This window comes from Mirounga angustirostris, unplaced genomic scaffold (genome assembly GCF_029215605.1).
Source record: "Mirounga angustirostris isolate CCGP_5_RB_7025 unplaced genomic scaffold, mMirAng1.0.hap1 SCAF_14, whole genome shotgun sequence".
Classification (NCBI taxonomy): Eukaryota; Metazoa; Chordata; class Mammalia; order Carnivora; family Phocidae; genus Mirounga; species Mirounga angustirostris.
Window position 1 is genome coordinate 5648846 of NW_026991722.1, and position 18071 is coordinate 5666916.

The window sequence follows — 18071 nt, forward strand, 5'->3', positions numbered from 1 at the left end:
AGTTGTGGGGTAAAGTAAGGACACGCTTCCTTTTAAAGACAGAATATGGTAACTTCAGCTCCTCATCCAGATGGGCAGAAATGCATCTGTTTAGATCATTCCATGGGTATCTCCAGGATTTATCAAGAGATGCATCATGCATGTGCTCACGACAATCTACTGGCAGGGACAGAACTTGGCATTCTGCATTTGCTCATTTTTTCCAATCCCACGATGGCTCCACTTGCCCGTGTGCACTGCTAGCACCTGGCATAAAAACTCTAGTGTCCTTGCCAAGGGCACCAGCAGAGGACACTCCCACAGTCTCCAATTAGAGGCCATTCCAGCTCTATGTAGAGCCAGCTAAGGCGCATCAGATCCACTGGAAGCATGAAAGATCTCGTCTTGAAGCTACATGTGCATGGCTTGTGCAGCTTTATATTTAATTAGCTGTAACTTTCAAGGCTTCCTCATGGCACTTGCATTTATATTTATATTTTATTTTTTTAAAGATTTTGTTTATTTGTTTATTAGAGAGCGAGCGAGAGAGAAACAGCATGAGAGGGGAGAGGGTCAGAGGGAGAAGCAGACCCCCTGCCGAGCAGGGAGCCCGATGCGGGACCCGATCCCAGGACTCCAGGACCATGACCTGAGCCGAAGGCAGTCGCTTAGCCAACTGAGCCACCCAGGCACCCAGCATTTATATTTTTAAATAAGATTGGGAAAACATAACTTCTTCATATATATATTTTTCAAATTCAGTGACAATTTGTTAAGCATACAGTGACACAGTGGGATAAAAGAGGTTGATGTGAGGATTGTGCCATCCCCTAGCATGCTCACGCTCACACTCACACACACATAACTTGTGGTGCCACCCCCACCTTCAGTTCTTGGCATGTCAGAGCCAGGAGTACCTTACTCCTCTGTAGCTGAGTGCCACCCCTGCTAGCCAGAGGCCCAGACTCTCCCTTCGCCCTCATGACGTCATTTCCTGCTCTCTCTCTTCTAGGTATGAAACCTCAGATGCAAGTCCCACACTACCTGCCATGATATTTGCTCTAAACTCTTCTATGGTCAAGAATTCCACTTCTCCCTGATTCCTATGAAATAACACTTTTTTAAATTTTCTTTAAAGATTTTTATTTATTTATTTGAGAGTGAGAGTGAACGAGGGAGAGAGCACGAGCAGAAGGGAGGGGCAGAGGCAGAGGGAGATGCAGGCTCCCCGCTGAGCAGGGAGCCCTACGCGGGGCTCGATCCCAGGACTCCGGGATCATGACCTGAGCCGAAGGCAAATGCTTAACTGGCTGAGCCACCCAGGTGCCCCTAAAATAACACTTTTTAAACAAAATAGTTCTCTTGAGTATAGTTGACACATTGTGTCAACTAAATACATTAGTTTCGTGTGTACAACATAGTGACTCAATTTCTGTGTAGACCACCCTACGCTCACCTTCAGTGTAGCTCCCATCTGTCCCCATACAATGTTATTACCATATCATTCACTATAGTCCCTATGCTGTGCCTTTTATGCTTGTGACTTATTCTTTCCATAACTGGAAGCCTGCATCTTTCTTGTGTATATAGATAAACATTGCTGAATGTTGGGAAAGCATTAAGTGTGAAGTTGTTGAGTGGAAGAAGAGGACATTGGAAGTGTTCATTCAGGGGCGCCTGGGTGTCTCAGTCGGTTGAGCATGTGACTCTTCGTTTCGGCTCAGGTCATGATCTCAAGGTTCATGAGATTAAGCCCCATGTCGTCGCGCTCTGCGCTCAGCAGGGGTCCGCTTGGATATTCTCTCTCCCTCTGCCCCTTCCCCTGCTCTAGCGTGCGTTCTCTGTCTCTCTCAAAAATAAATAAATAAATCTTTTTTTTTTTTAAAGAAGTGTTCATTCACTGACAGGGCTGGCACCACAGTTATGCCAGCAAGAAATGTCTTATTAGACCAGTTCTATGAAAAAGATGGTTCAAAAGATGGACTTGTTCATCTGAGGTTTCATGTCATTTAGGATGTAATAACTGGATGAGTGAATAGGGGCTTCTGACAGAAGTGGGCAGGGGTGGGGAGTTGCTAATAATCAATCAAGAACTTCCCTGGCTTCCTTTGCATTCAGTATTCAAACACCAAATGCCAGTTTTGGACTATCTAGGTTTTTTCATTTGTCTTTATTACTCTTTTGGTCTTCTGATGATTTCTTCTTCCTTTCTTCTCACAAGTTTTTAGTAAATGCACATTTTCCGCATAGAACAATACTATTGTCTGGTGACTGTCAAAAACAAACATTGTAAAAGCCTGTTTAGTGTGAGCACAAGCAAAATCTAGATTCTTTGCATACATTTAATAAAAAAGAGTTATGTTTTCTCAATATATTTAAAAATGTGAATACGAGCATCATGAGAAAACTTTCTATATTATAGCTAAAGAAATAAAACAAGGAAACAAAACATCTGCATAAGGCTGGCAATTACACCTTCACAGAGAGTTTCTCTTCCTAAGGGTTTTAATGTTGGCACCGAGTTTATATATCATGACTTCTGGCTTAACATAAATTTACTCATATACGGATTTTAGAAATCAAACCTTAAGGAATTTCAAGAAGGAAATTTGCAAGTCCTTTAAAATATTATTGATATTTTCATGGCTGGGAGCCAAGGCTGAGATGGGTTCTAGATGGGTAGAGAAGGGTAGAGATACTGAAGTGTCCACCGAAAGGGCAGTTAGCTTCCACGTAAGAGCTGACTGAATAAAGATACATCCAGAGATATTTCAGGACTTTCCAAAGTAAATAGACAGGAGAAGTGGAGACATATGTAGCTTATGACATAATTCAGAATGTGTGAGATTGTGGAAGTTTGAGGGAAATACTGAGTCACATTCTCTAAGACTATCCGGTTGGGTGGTTGAACTGTGCCTTGCAACTATATCCAAGTACTGAGTTAAGTTTTACAATCAGAGGGTTTTGTAGTTATGGTTACATGGCCAGGTCAGGCAATTCCATTTTCCCATAAACTGCTGTTCGAGGAATAGCACTGTGTTTTCTGATATAATAGCATATGTGAGCTATACAAGCCTAGATCAGCAACATTTTCAGCTCAGGAAAAGTAAGTTCCAGGGATATTTAATGTTTGGTTCAAAGTTATAAGTTAGCCATAAAGCTGTTTAGGTTTTAGGTCAAAACAAGTTGCATTTCCCTAAAGTAACTGAACCTCCATTTTGTTCATTTCTAAAATGAAGATACCTCTGATTTGGTTTAGTGATAGTCTAATCAGATAAACATTAACTTACTGAAAGTTCATCTACAATATGGCTAGCATTGTGGAAATTTCTTTTGAATATGAAATAAATGTATCACAGAGTCCTGATTTAATAAATTTCAGCTTTGACTTTTGTTGGAAGACCTTTACCCATGATACAAAGGTGGGGTTGGCTAGGGCAGAACCTCTGCAATATTTTAGTCTTACCCTCTCTTGAAGACCTCAAAGTGCTTTGGCTTATATGGCCATATTCAGTCAATCCTTATTATATTAGACATTCAAGCTGATAACATTTTATTTTTTTAATTTTTTAAAAAGATTTTATTTATTTATTTGACAGAGAGAGACACAGTGAGAACAAGAACACAGCAGGGGGAGTGGGAGATGGAGAAGCAGGCTTCCTGCCGAGCAGGGAGCCCGATGCGGGGCTCGATCCCAGGACCCTGGGATCGTGACCTGAGTGAAAAGCAGACGCTTAACGACTGAGCCACCCAGGTGCCCCAAGCTGATAACATTTTAAATAGCTATTTGTTAATTCATAGAAAAAGTGTACTGTGTTAACATAAAAACATATGTTAAAAGGCATTTATTGATACTAAAATATTAATAAATATTAAAATAATTAGAAGAATTACATTGTTTTAATTTCTGGAAATCTATTCAGTGTCTGGCTTATTAGAAGACAACTAGATTCTCACATCTACTTCATTAAATGCATTACAATGTTTTCTTATGGTTGAAGTAAATGAAGAAAATTCAACTTCACAGAGATGTAGTTGAAAAAGGGAAGAATATTTTCATAGCCTTTTCAGATGGATATACTACTTCAAATCTCAAAAAGTGATAGTTTCTTAAAGGTATTTTGCAATGAGGAATGGTGAAACTATATCAATGAAGTTTTTGTATTCTGTTCATTAACATCTGTCTATGGCTCTTTCACCCACGTATGATTCCTTAAGGTCATGCATTACTCTTTGACAGCTATTGGATCACAGTAACACAGATCTTCCAAATGCTGACCCATTTCATTATTGAACATCAAAAATCACAGTTGTCCATTTAATCAATAGTCACATTTAAAAATGCTTTAAGTATTGCAAAGTTGTCAGATACACAGTGATGGATATGATTTTCTTTGCTTGAAGCTTGAATTTGATCATTGGCAGCAAATATTGTCAGTTGTTTTCTTTAAAGTCAACAGATTCACTATGTTCATTCTGCAGAAAAGACATGAACTCAAAATTTTAGATTTAAAAAAAATAGCACTTTTTCATCAAGGAGGTTTTTAAGTAAAATAGTTCTCTACCCCCACGAATGCATGGGCATGAATTATACAATAAATACCAATGGCTGTGGTTTGGTGCCATGGTCTTGAATCCTGCTAAAGCATCAGCAGTTTATTTACTGTGGCTTTTGCACCGTCAATGCAAATGTCAACACAGATGTTCCAGCATAACTCATAACATTCAGAAGTTTTCCAATAATTTGAACATTTCAACACAACTCGCATTTGTTGCCAAGCATTCACATAGAAGAAGGTCGTTGGTGATTGGCTCATGCTGACACTGGATGAACTCAAGCGAAAGAAGCAAGCTCAACCATGTCTGTACATCTATTTCTTACACAAAAGTAAAATGCTGTAGACAAATATTAAGTTTTTCTTCTTGTTTAAAGCTAAAACTTTAAATCAACAAGTTGCTGTAAGGCTGGAAAGCAGGAGAGTCCTGTTTTTGTTTTTTTTTCCCTGACTATCCATCCAGTAGACATCAAGCAATGGCAGCTGCACGCTGTTAGTCTGTCATCTCTTGTGTGTGCTTCTCCAGCCAATGCAGGACGGTAACTTACTTTGTAAGATGCGTCAGTGACTTTATCAATTTCAGTTTCAAAAGCGTAATAAAAGGTTTTTAGCTTTTGAAGAGCTGATTATGTCTACATTTAAAATATCTAATACTTTTTTAAACAATTATTTACTCAAATTAATGTTGCAATCAAACTGTCACTATAAAATTACTAGAAAATATTTTTCTGCCTAAATTGCAATAAAACAAATTATTGACATCTATAAAACTGAAGGAATGATAGCTCTTGTCATATTTTCATTTCTTATGGACAGCTTTCCCTTCTTATTGGGAGTAGATTTCTCATTTTCATGAGTAAGAGACCTCTTTGGAATATTAGTGTCATCCTTTTCTCCAGCTTTAGAAACAGACCGTGTAAGGATGGTGGAGAAAGCGAGGCTGTCAATCTCCTCCATCTCCGACAAATGTCTCCCCTGCACAGGAAGAAGAATATATTACAGATATATTTCTTTTATTTCAGGGAAAATATTACTGAATTTCATAATATTCATATTTAGATAAAATTTTTAAAATTAGAAAAAAATTTAAAATGCTTTTACATATACATATAGTCATAAAATAAGACAGAAATATGTCCTAAATTCTATTTGTGCTTTTATGTATGGCTGAGACATAATTCTAGATTTCATAATAACAATGTCTTGGACAAAAATGAGGTTACAGAGATTAGAGCAGGGAAAATTGAAGCAAGCCAGTAAATGTCCAGTAAAATTATTGAGAATAAACTGGATTGGGGCGCCTGGGTGGCTCAATCGTTAAGCTTCTGCCTTCGGCTCAGGTCATGATCTCAGGGTCCTGGGATCGAGCCCCGCATCGGGCTCCCTGCTCGGCGGGAAGCCTGCTTCTCCCTCTCCCACGCCCCCTGCTTGTGTTCCCTCTCTCGCTGTCTCTCTCTCTGTCAAATAAATAAATAAAATCTTTAAAAAAAAAAAAAAAAGAGTAAAGACCCAGGGGCGCCTGGGTGGCCCACTTGTTAAGCATCTGCGTTCAGCTCAGGTCATGATGCCAGGGTCCTGGGATCGAGCCCCGCATCGGGCTCCCTGCTCAGTGGGAGGCCTGCTTCTCCCTCTCCCACTCCCCCTGCTTGTGTTCCCGCTCTCGCTGTGTCTCTCTCTGTCAAATAAATAAATAAAATCTTTAAAAATAAATAAATAAATAAATAAATAAAAATAAACTGGATTAATCTCTGAAAATGTATATCATTTATACCCTAAATCCACTACCTTAGAATATTATTGGAAACACAAGCAAATATTTTAGTAACCATAATAGTGATGATGTCATCAAATAGCATGTAGGATCTGGAAACACTGTCATACATTTTCATTTAGGAGCTGAAGCTAATGGGATCTTCTGTGGTGGACCATGGAAGAGAGGAAGAGGGAGTGGAGAATTGTTTCAAGTAGTTTTTATGAGCTCAGCCTTCAAGTGAAGTTCAGCCATTTTGTCCGCATTTCACTGGGCAGAACTTGGCCACACAGTGACCCACACCCGTCAGGGAGGGTGGGGGACGTGTTCAGCTGGTGCCCAGAAAGAAAGAGACTCGGGTTTGATTTATTAGACATTAGTCCCTAATATATCATCTAATTTGATAATTTACCGTGGGAGCCTCTGAATTGGAAAGGTATAGTTGTATGTGTTGCAAATACGTCAACAGTATAAGAAAATCAACCTGGTATAAAGTAACTGTATTTTTTATATACACGGAGAAATATGTTAAATTAAATAATATTTATGGTGCTCCCACTATGTGCAAGTGGTATTCTAGGTTTTGGGGAGAGGGGAGCAGTAGGCAAAAGTCCCTTACAGAATGTGCTTCCTTATAGTGTGGTGGGAGTCGATGGCCAATAGGAAAGTAAACCAATAGGAAAACAAGAGTGGATTTTGATAAAAGAAACCATGAAGGAAGAAAAGAAAGTGAGAGGTAGTGTTACTTTATAGAGGCTCATGCAGGAAGGTCTTTTTGAGAAGACCGTACTCCAGGCATGAGCTGAAGAAGGAGTAAGATCCAGCCATGCAAAGACCTGTGGGGAGGGCAGCGCAGATGGAGTGACAAGTTCTGAGCGCTGAGGGGGCAGCCTCACATGCGGGAGGACCAGGAAGGCTCTGCTTGTTTTGAGAGGAGACAGAAAAGTCGGGAGCCTGTGGTATGTTGGGCCAGGGGGTCAGGGGCAAGAACACACAGAGAATTACAGTCTCTTTTTTTTTTTTTTAAGATTTTATTTATTTTATTTGAGACAGAGAGAATGAGAGACAGAGAGCACGAGAGGGGGGAGGGTCAGAGGCAGAAGCAGGCTCCCCGCCGAGCAGGCAGCCCGATGTGGGACTCGATCCCGGGACTCCAGGATCATGACCTGAGCCGAAGGCAGTCGATTAACCGACTGAGCCACCCAGGCGCCCCGAGAATTACAGTCTTTAAAAAGAGCTGTGGTTTTATTCAACCAGCAATGAAAGCCAGGTGAGTAATACGATTTGATTTATATTTTTAAGAGTTTTTTAGGGTTGCTTAGTGGAGAGCAGCTTTGGGGAGATCTAAAGTAGAAGGTGGCTACTATTCCATCTACTCCATCCTCACTCTGCGGCTGCATAATCACTTCTGTCATTGCCCCCGAACAACCTGGGGCAAAAAAAAAAACAATTTCAGCATTCTTAAATCCAGTGTAAGCTGCCTTAAAAAAAATTATTGTGTTGTTTATTTTCTATTTTGCGGGTCATTGCGACCATGATATTACTGGTGGCTTATTCAAATGGGAGTGCAGAAACAATTTTTCCTCAAGTTTTTTTCTCCCTGCCTCCCCTCCTTTTCCTAACCATCAGTGCTCTCACCATTAATACAAAGACAAAAATAAGTTTTCAACTCCCAGAACTGGCATTTCTCTCAACATTGTGTAGCATGAGTTATAAAAAGGACAAATGTTAGCCTTGAAACCAGAAAATGAAATACCAACTACGTCTGCAAGAATCATAGGAACAGCCATGCCAGGCTGAAACACTCAAATCTATAATGACGATTATTAAACGTTATGCAAAATAGTGATAGGAACATAATGAATAATAAAGAATCTGGGTAACTGAGGTGGGCAAGCTTGATGTAAAAGTAAGGGAAAATATTGGGTCTCTTCAATACCAATAAAACTACTTAGTGGTGACAACCAATCTGTGTAATTCTGTACAAAACATAGTTCTCTTATTGCGCACAGTAGGTATTAAATACACATTTTTTGAGGGGCCCCTGGGTAGCTCAGTCGGTTAAGCGTCTGACTCTTGATTTCTCTTCAGGGGTCGTGATATGAAGCCCCATGTTGGGCTCCATGCTCAGCAGGGAGTCTGCTTGAGATTCTCTCTCTCTCTCTCAAATAAATAATTTATATATATATATATATATATATATATATATATATATACACAAATATCACACATTTTTTTGAAAGAATAACCAAATATCCATTAATTTAGATGAAGGCAAAAACATCTACTTGGGGTATCCTGATCTAAATTAACTATGTTGTTCTCATTTCTGCATCTTTCATGGAAATTGCACCAGGTATTTCCTCCTCCTTCTTTCCCTCACTCTTTATCCTTTCTTTCCTTCCTCCATTCTTTCCTTCCTTCCTTTCTTCATTCCTTCCTTTCTTCCTTCCCCCCTTCCTCCCTCCCTCCCTCTCTCCTCCCCTCTCTCCCTTCCTTCCTTCCTTCTGAAAGGTAAAAGAACTGTTTTCAAAATAATTACACAAAGGAATTTGGGGGTGCCTGGGTGGCTCAGTCGTTAAGCGTCTGCCTTCGGCTCTGGTCATGATCTCAGGGTCCTGGGATCGAGCCCCACATCGGGCTCCTTGCTCCGCAGGAGGCCTGCTTCTCCCTCTCCCACTCCCCCCTGCTTGTGTTCCCTCTCTCCCTGTGTCTCTTTGTCAAATAAATAAATAAAATCTTAAAAAATAATTATACAAAGGATTTGTATCTTGATTCAATATATTACCACATTATAATTGTGTTCTATAATAAAGTGAGTCTAAATAGTTGACCTAACTAAATTGTAGCCTGGCTGATCCAGGCCTTTCAATTTCAATGTATCAGTACGCATTACTGTTTAAGAAAATTAGGGGAAAAAAAACTGTAATGAAAATAAGTACAGTGATACAGTCAGCCTGAAGGCACAGGCTTAGCGTCTCCAGGCACACAGACATATAAAGGAGCATACTTGGATACACACCAACATCTACGCACACACAGTCTTGATATCCATTAATAATTGCCTCCTGAGAGTGCTAACCTTTCATATTTCAGCCCTAGACTCTTGTTGAGCAGTGTCTCTCAATATATTTCTAACTTTATAAGGTTTTTAATTTATAGCCAATACCTTAGTAGTAAAAAGAAATTGTTGCACATTTACCTTTTAAATTGGATGCCAGGTGTCTCCAAGAAAAATCATAACCATTAATGCCTTTATCCATAAGTAAAAGAAAATCCAATTCAAAGTAACTGAAATTATAAGGACGTACATTGTTTCAAAAAGCAAAAGGGGAAGGAAGTGTGACTACAGGGTAGTTGAATATAGTGTCCCAGTGATGTTCGTAAGGATTCGCATTCTACAGGTTTCTATTCTGCTCACCCTTGAGAGTTAGCATCTCCTCACATTAGCACCTGTCAGCATCATAAGCTGACCACTGCACACAATCCCAAAGGGACCCCATACAAATCAGATCACAGTGTGAGCCAGAACACTATATATGTCTTGTTTCTTTTTGTTTTTGAAGAAAACTTTCTCAGAAGTCTTCCAACCGGCTAACCATTACATTTCACTGGCTGCATACCTATCTCAAAGTCAGTTTCAGGAAGTGGAAGCAAGCCCAGCATTTTGGCTTCTAACACTCAGGACACTTCCGAGGCTCATGATAAATCAAGCTTCCCCCAAGTACGTGAGCAGAGAAGGACACATACCTGGACCTGGGGTGGGGTGAGGGGAAAGCCAGGGAGGGAGCTGGCGTTGAGAGGACACCGCCAATACTGAGGAATACTTTGGAAGCTAGCATGGAATAAAAAGTTAAGGAAAAAGGTCTGCTGGAAATAGGGTAGTGCATTCTGCTGGGGGAAAGAGGCCCTCGGTTTCACAGCTGAAATTTGTACTTTCAGTTTTTCAGTGGCAAAGAAAATGATGTTTCAACAATTCACAGAATCTGTTAAATCAGACAAAATGATTATACATGTCATAGATGGAAATATACTCAAAACTTGACTTACCTATGGATACATTTTACAAAACCATCTAGTGTCCGATTATGGATTTAGGGATGAGTAATATTTTTATTTGATGCCCAGATGAAGAATGGCATTGGAAGGTTTTTAAAAATGGCTTCTTTTGTAGTGATAAAAACGCTGTGGTAATAATTCTGTTTTATAAATTAACATTTCCGTCGTAACATTATCATACAGTTTTTTATTTAACCACTTAATTTCCCTTAATATATTTTTTGGCAGAATCCTGAACAATTTAATGGCATATTACTCACCATCATTTTAAGGAATAAATGCAGAATAAGACTAATTATCTTTTTCTCGATTTTTAAGATCCCGACTTTAAGGACCTTGGAGTTTTGAAACCGTTACCAGGTTGGTAAAATAGATACTCAGTAATGTTCAGAGGTCTTTGTTTTCTGCTCTGAAATACACTTTTGGTTTATTACTCAAGCTCCATTTTTGTATGTTTGTTTGGCATTTTGTTATTTAGCATGTGAGTTTGAGATGGGCGGTCCTGAAGGAATTGTGGAATCTATACAAATTATGAAAGAAGGCAAAGCTTCTGCTAGCGAGGCTGTGGATTGCAAGTGGTACATCCGGGCACCTCCACGATCCAAGGTCAGTCTTAAGGTGAAAACAGATTTGCAAACAGTCAGCTCGGGAAGTGTCTGGAGCATGCACTGCTTTGAACCAACTGGACATGCTAAGTGGGTTTCAGATTGCAATCACAAGCTATCATTTTATTTTGGTTTGAAATGCAACTTGTCTTGCCCCAACCAAGGAAACTTTTGATGTTGTAAATAATATAGACAGGGTGTTTGAAGAGATCATTTGATCATCTGGACAAGAGACCCTAATGTGACTCTCCCCCCACCCCCGAACCCTCAGGAAAATGGACTGAAATGCTATATCTAAGCTATGGGTCTAAGTATAATCACACTTATGCCCTTCCTGTCAGTATCTGTAGTTGGCTCACTTTTCAACCTAATGTTGTATCTTTGGAAGAAATTGTCCAGGCCTTGCAAAAGCACATATCTCTGGCATATAAAATATCTTATGATAAGGCTCGGGGACAGTGGCAAACAGGACCCGGGAGAGCCTGGCCCATGCAAAGAAGTCAGCCAGGTGTCCACTGCCTCTTAAGCTCCTTTTTATTGTCGTTATGAAAAAGTATTGGTCTAACATTACCAAGTCCTCCAATTTTCTCATAACATGGAAGAAGTCAGGATTTTATGTTGATCACCTTGGCTTTTAAATAAATACTGGCAATACATTTTTTAGGTTGTATATTTACATGCTATTAAACTAAATATATTATGGGTCAGATTCAGAGTCAGACCACTATTTTGGAAATACTTCCTTAGAACAACCATATTTATCCTCTTATTGAAATTTTAAGAAATACTGGGGATATTTGTGTCAGTGACTATCATAGGTGGGGAGTGTTATTTGCTAATCCCCCTTCCTTTATTGTCACTCCTCAGTTATATAGTTTCAACCAAGCCTTATTGATTTATTAGGTTTGTCATTGACTTTATTGAGGTTGAAACAGTTTGTTATTTAATCAATAGATTTAGTGGCTCTGTAAAGTCTCAAGCATCATGTTGGAGAGATGAAGAAAGCATGCCAGCCCCTGTCCTCACGCTTCCTGTTTAATTCTTAGACAAATTTGTAACCAAATAATCCAAGGAATGAGCCATGATCACTGAGGTATTCCTAAGGTGTAGTAGAGAGAGGGAGAAGTCGCATACACCTGCGAAGGTAAGTCAAATGTGGAATCAAATTCAGCCAGGGTGTCCACTGAATCTTAATGAGAAACAGCATTGTGTCAGGTAGACCAGGGAAGGGCTCTCCAGGTAGAGGGAATAGCATCAGGGTCATAGAATCAGAAAACAGTGAGCTTTTTTAGGAAATATGTAATTGAATGTGACCAAATAAAAGCATGGAGGCAAATAAAAGTATGGAGGTGGATGATGAGTCTTTGAGCCAAAGGGACCTAAAGAACCTGGATTCATTCTGGTAGCAGTGATACATGGAAGAGTGTGCAGCAGGAAAATGTGATCAGCTTTGCATTCTGGAAAAAAAGTTTTTCCCTGGGATGTAGGGACAGAGGCATGAACACCACGAGCAGAAGACTCGGGAGGAAGATGTGGCAATGAGCCCCATGGTTGAGGCTAGCTTATGATGGTAGACAGACCAAAGAAAGATTCAAGATCGATAGAGGAGATTTTGGTGGCTGGATATTCAGGACGGGGGGGGGGGGGGGGGGGGGCGGGAAATAGAGTCATCTTTGAGGAGGCTCGTATTTCAGGAAGTGTGTTAGCTTTCCTCACTTGATTTTCCCAGGAATCTGTCTCTGGGTCTGCATACAATTTGGAAGTGCGGCACGCTTTGCCCAGACTTGCAGTCACAGGCATTCAGAGCCATGCTCTGTCTTCCAGCTTTGCCCCTGGCGGGCATCTTTGCATCTGTGCAAATCTTTGAAAACTTTTATTGTATTATCAAGAGAGACCAAGTGATTCCTCCTTTAAAAAAAAAAATCAAAGCCTGTTCGTGACATAAAAGCCTACGCACTCCTTGGATTATAAAGAAGCTAGATTGCAGTTTATTATTCTCTCTTACGTAATCTGTGGGTTCACAGGCAAGTGCTATTCATTTTTCTTAAACTCTATGAATGAAAGATTAGAAAAAAATTCTCCAGCTGGAAACATTTGAGCCCCACCTCATTGCTGTAAGCAGCATCTTTCACAGCAGTGATAAAGAGAAGGTTTTTATGGGAGCGTAAACACACGTCGTTTTTTTTTTTCCCCAGCTGGTAAATAGGCTGTCTTTTGTACAATTCCAGAGCAACAATATCCAGTGTACCTGTCTGTTACAGAATTTGGCATTCTGTGACCCAAAGGGGAAGCCGCCTGCAGAGCTGGACAAAGATGACTCTATTGTGACAAGCTTTCTCTGTTAAATTAAAGGTTAGAGGATAGGAAGTGGCTTTGAATAACTGTGGAGAAAAGCAAGAACTGGATACGACTGCCTATGTGAGCTTTCTATTTTTGTGGAGTTCCTAGCAGCTTATGAGAATAGACTATCAAAGCCCAAGTTAAACTCGAAGGGGCTCGTGGTGAATATTTGAATGATAACTGGGAATTGAAACGTTGCACAGTGCAGGTAATAAAAAGTTTCCTGGAGTTCTATTAAAATTTATGTCAAGTATATATTGCTTCTCAGGCTTTTTGACAAATAGAAAACAGCCATACAGATGATCACCTTTAATTAGAATGTGATTAGTCCAGATTTCATAGGCTTTGGCATACCAGAGCCAGAGAGAACATTGGAAATCTGTCCCTGATTAGCTCATTTAACAGATGAATAAGCTGAGACATGATAATGAAGTCTTATACGGGCTAGCAATGGACTATAGAGATCCCTTTGTATAGACTCTAGAGCGAGGATGGTGGAAGGGTGTTATGGTGTCTTGTCCTGGATCTGGTACAGAAGAGAACCAACAGAAAAGAATGTTGGGTGATCAAATCATGGTAACTATTTGAATGTTAATTCTGTGAAAGCTGGGGCTTATGTATCTCTAGGTACTCAGCACCAAGCAAAATGTCTGCCATTCAGTTAAAACTCATGGAGTAAAAAACAAACTTATGTATATCTAGAAAAATGGACATGGTGGCAATCCTCAGACATTGGAAGGACTGTCATATGACAGGAAAGAATGATAAGGCTTAATCTGCATGGTTTCAAGTACTAGAATTTATTCAAATGCTTGAAACTAGAAAAAACATAGCTTTTGATTCGATATAAAGAAGGTTTGGCTTTTGTTTTAATAATGGAGCTGCCCAAAAATCAAATAAGATTCCATAGGAGGAATCCAAATAAAGTTTGGCAGAGATTTGGTACAATAATTTAAGTCAGTAATTCTTCGGCATAGGTAAGATGAAACTCCCCTCAAGACCAAAACTTGATGAGTCTATGATAAGTGACTGCCCAAGTATTTGGTCTGTTGGTACAGAGCTAAGGCCAGATTTCCATCTCCTGACTCCCAGTCCAGTGTGATGTCACAAAACCACACTATTTGAGGAAATTGTCAAATTTGTTGAGATAGGAAAAGAGATAAGTCAAAGACTTATAAAAGTACACACATGAAGATGATTAACTTAATGATTAAGGTGTTGGGACAATAAAACTCTAGCTTTTAGTAATTACCCATCATTTAAAACTTCACATTAATTTTTAATGTGCTGTTACTTGATTCAAAAATGTTTTGAATAATATTAGTATTAAATAAACAGGGAAAACTTGACAAATATAGTAAGTCAATATTTTATCGTGAAGTTGTTTTATTTTTTTTATTTTGTATTTTTTAAAGATTTTATTTATTTGACAGAGAGACACAGCGAGAGGAACACAAGCAGGGGGAGGGGGAGAGGGAGAAGCAGGCTTCCCGCCGAGCAGGGAGCCCAACGTGGGGCTCGATCCCAGGATCCTGGGATCATGACCTGAGTAAAAGGCAGACGCTTAACGACTGAGCCACCCAGGCGCCCCTCATGAAGTTGTTTTAAAGTAAATTGTATGATGAACTTAATTATAGGCAGAATCTTAAAGATGACACCCAAGATTTCCAGCCCAATCAGTGAGACTGTGAATATAAAATATCACATACCTGGTTATGTTAAATTACCTGGCAAAGGGGATTTTGCTGATGCAGTTAAGGTTACCAATCAGTTGGCTCTGGGTTAATTAAAAGAGAATTTATCCAGGTGAGTCTATTCTCATCACATGAGCCCCTTAAAAGCTGGATTTTCTCTGGCTGTAGGCAAAAGGGGAAGTCAGAGGAACTAAGAACGTTTTCTAGGAGCCAAAAGTGATCCCTGGTAAATGGGCATCAAGAAAACAGGGACCTTGATCCTAGAATTGCCATTCAATAGAATTGCCAGAGAATATAATCCAGCCCACAGTTACTTCTACCCTACAGAACTCGGAGATACTGAATGGGTCTTGTTTAAAGCTGCTCTATTTCTGGGAACTTGTTATGGAGCAAGGAGAAAACTAACACAGCAGATGAAGGATAGTAACTGTATTCCATTACAATGATAAGTTTTAGGGTTCTAAAGACTGAGTCTGCCTTTATTATCTCCAAAAATGAAAATAAAAATTGGGTAAACAAAATGGAAATTTTAACTGGCTAGATAACCACCAATAAACATCTCATGATCCAACTTTGTTTTTAACTGAAATCTCAGTTTTGTATGATCAGATTTTGGAGATGGAGTGTTTTGATACTTGCTTATGCATGCCAGAAAATCATTTTAATATTCCCATCAGGATTTGTTATAGGGTGTCATTTCAACATTTTAGAAAAGAGTATGATGTTGTGGTTTTCTCCTCTGAATAAAGGGGATGCTGCTACTAGCCTCCAGGTTCATGGGATATCATACCTAAAATTATAAGGCCTGGCAGGTCCAGTCACAAATCAAACAGCAAGCATGAAGTTCTGGGCTACATGCTTTTTAGAATGTGGCCTTATTTATCAAAGTAGAAAGTACTGAAACCACGGACAGCGTATCTAAAGCGGTGGTATGTATTTAATTTGTACTTTCATGGAGAAAACTGTTCTGGCAAGTCTTAAATAATTGCTCCAAACAATGTCTGTTTTCTGCATCTCATTGTGACACGAGGGGAGGGACCAGGCTGAAAGGTTGGTATTAAATGTTTGTTTGTAAATATATTGCTTAGTAAATTGTTAACAAGATTTACTTACTTTAAGTACTCAAAAGGGATTCTGCTCTCCATATGAGTGTGATTTGGAAGACAGATATTACTAGAAATTGCTTATGTGTTCTGAAGCATCTCTGGGCCTATTCAATAAATCATTTTGTCAGCTCAAACTCTGTGATTGATTAGAAAGAAGAATGCATCAAAATGATTCACTGAGAGGAGATTGTAATCTGACTATTTTACTGGAGTTATATATGATTCTGTTTATCATTTTCCCTTTTTCTCAGCAGAGAGACTAAAGAGCTTTCTGCAGTTTTCCACCTTAAATAAAACCCATGTCATGTGGTGTTTCCCCCTTGGTGATCTTATGGCACAAGATTTAAGCTGTGCCAGATATCATTTAAATCCTAATATAAGGAAGGCTTTTATATGATGTATCCTAGAGACAGTGTGGGGAAGCTTGATCCCTTTTCCGGCCAATAACAGTTGGTTTTTGCACCAACAGCTCTGCACCCAGTAAACCTAATATCCACTGGCATATTTTATTTCTTTACTTAAATGATTTTTTAAAAATGAAGTTAAAAAAATAATAGAATGCCTCAGAAGTGGAATATATAAAATCTAGTGACTAATTGTTCACTTCCTCTATAAATAGTGTCCTGTCTACTAAGAATGGCCTTTAAATATAGAAGGTGCTTAGACTGCTGTCATTGAACTTCATGTGAGAATACCAATCAGTCACCCCGTATGGAAAATGTGGACACTCTCTGGAGCTGTCAAATGAGAAACCATGGGCTGAATATGCAAATTGCCTTTCTAACTATAGCAGTGCTCTTCCATAAAACAAACTTCTTTCTAAGAAAATTTAAGACACCGGTTTATTTCAGAGGGACACATTGATTTTCCACGAATCTCATTTTTATCTGGATTGTCAACATGTTTCCTCGCCCCTCTAGGAAAATCAAAACAGTTTGACTTTTTGCTGGCTTATTCATTTATTTTGTTGCAGTTTGTTTTTCTTAAGATTATAACTTTCTTTCTGGAATATAAGTCTGTCAGAATTAAAAAAAAAAAAAATTATAGGAGTCTGCACAGTGCTGTACGAGGGAGCAAACCGGCTGGTGGATCTGAGTTCAATACTGATCTGTCACCTAAGGGCCTGGGTCATCTTGAAAAAGTTACTTAGTTTTTCCCAATCTCAGCCTTTTTCATTTTAAAATGGTTATCACAAGTGTCTATTGTTGTTGAGAGATTGGAGTGAAATCATGTGTTAGCACAATGTCTTAAGTTATTGCCAGTATGGGATGCAGATAATAAATTAGCATTTTAAGCTGGCTTTCTAAGTGGGCAGGCACATTAGGCCACTGACTCACTCAACCTGGAAACATCAGGCTCTCAAATATCTTTCTTTCTTCAATTAGTCAAATGATTACTTGTTTCTCTGTGTGGGCAGAGTATTTGGTTTTTGTAGCTTTGGAAGGACACTGGAGGGAGGGGTTACTTTAGATTTGACTCCAAAGGACTTTTTATGTACCCTACTCAAGGTTTTCTCCTGCTGGTAACTATGTATATTTACAACTGTAATTGCATATTCTTTTGAGGGCTAATAACTTTGTTGGGTTGATTGTATGGTATTTGAGAATATAAATATATACTTGATTTTTGTTGCATTTAACAAATTTAGATTACCTAATAAGAATACCCAGATTTTGTAAGTATTTGTATTTTTATAGTGCTTTCAATCTGTTTACTTGTAGTCAGGATTGGGTGATGCAGTGTAGTGAAAAGAGCTTTAAAACAAAAGTTAGGTATTTTAATCCTATTTAAGGCTCCCACGTTGATTGCTTCCATCCCTTGAGCAAGCTGTTTTGTTTCTTTTGCTCCAGCTTCCTGGTAAAGGTCATCTGAAAGGCCCCGATCTCTTTTTACAAATCCGTGTGAAAATTTGAAAAACAAACTAGTTAGTGCAAACTTGGAAGGTTTAACATTTTCAGATATGCCTTCTTAAAGGGGACATT

The 18071-nt window shown here is 39.1% G+C and overlaps 1 protein-coding gene across 1 annotated transcript in view; it reads left to right on the forward strand.

Annotated features, from left to right (window-relative positions):
* The window catches only part of NETO1 (neuropilin and tolloid like 1), a 106787-nt gene that overhangs the window by 54013 nt on the left and 34703 nt on the right, over nt 1-18071 (forward strand). Inside the window, exons 5-6 of the mRNA XM_045886305.3 lie at nt 10663-10704; nt 10823-10950. Coding sequence (XP_045742261.2) covers nt 10663-10704; nt 10823-10950 — 170 coding nt within the window. The remainder of the gene's footprint in view (nt 1-10662; nt 10705-10822; nt 10951-18071) is intronic.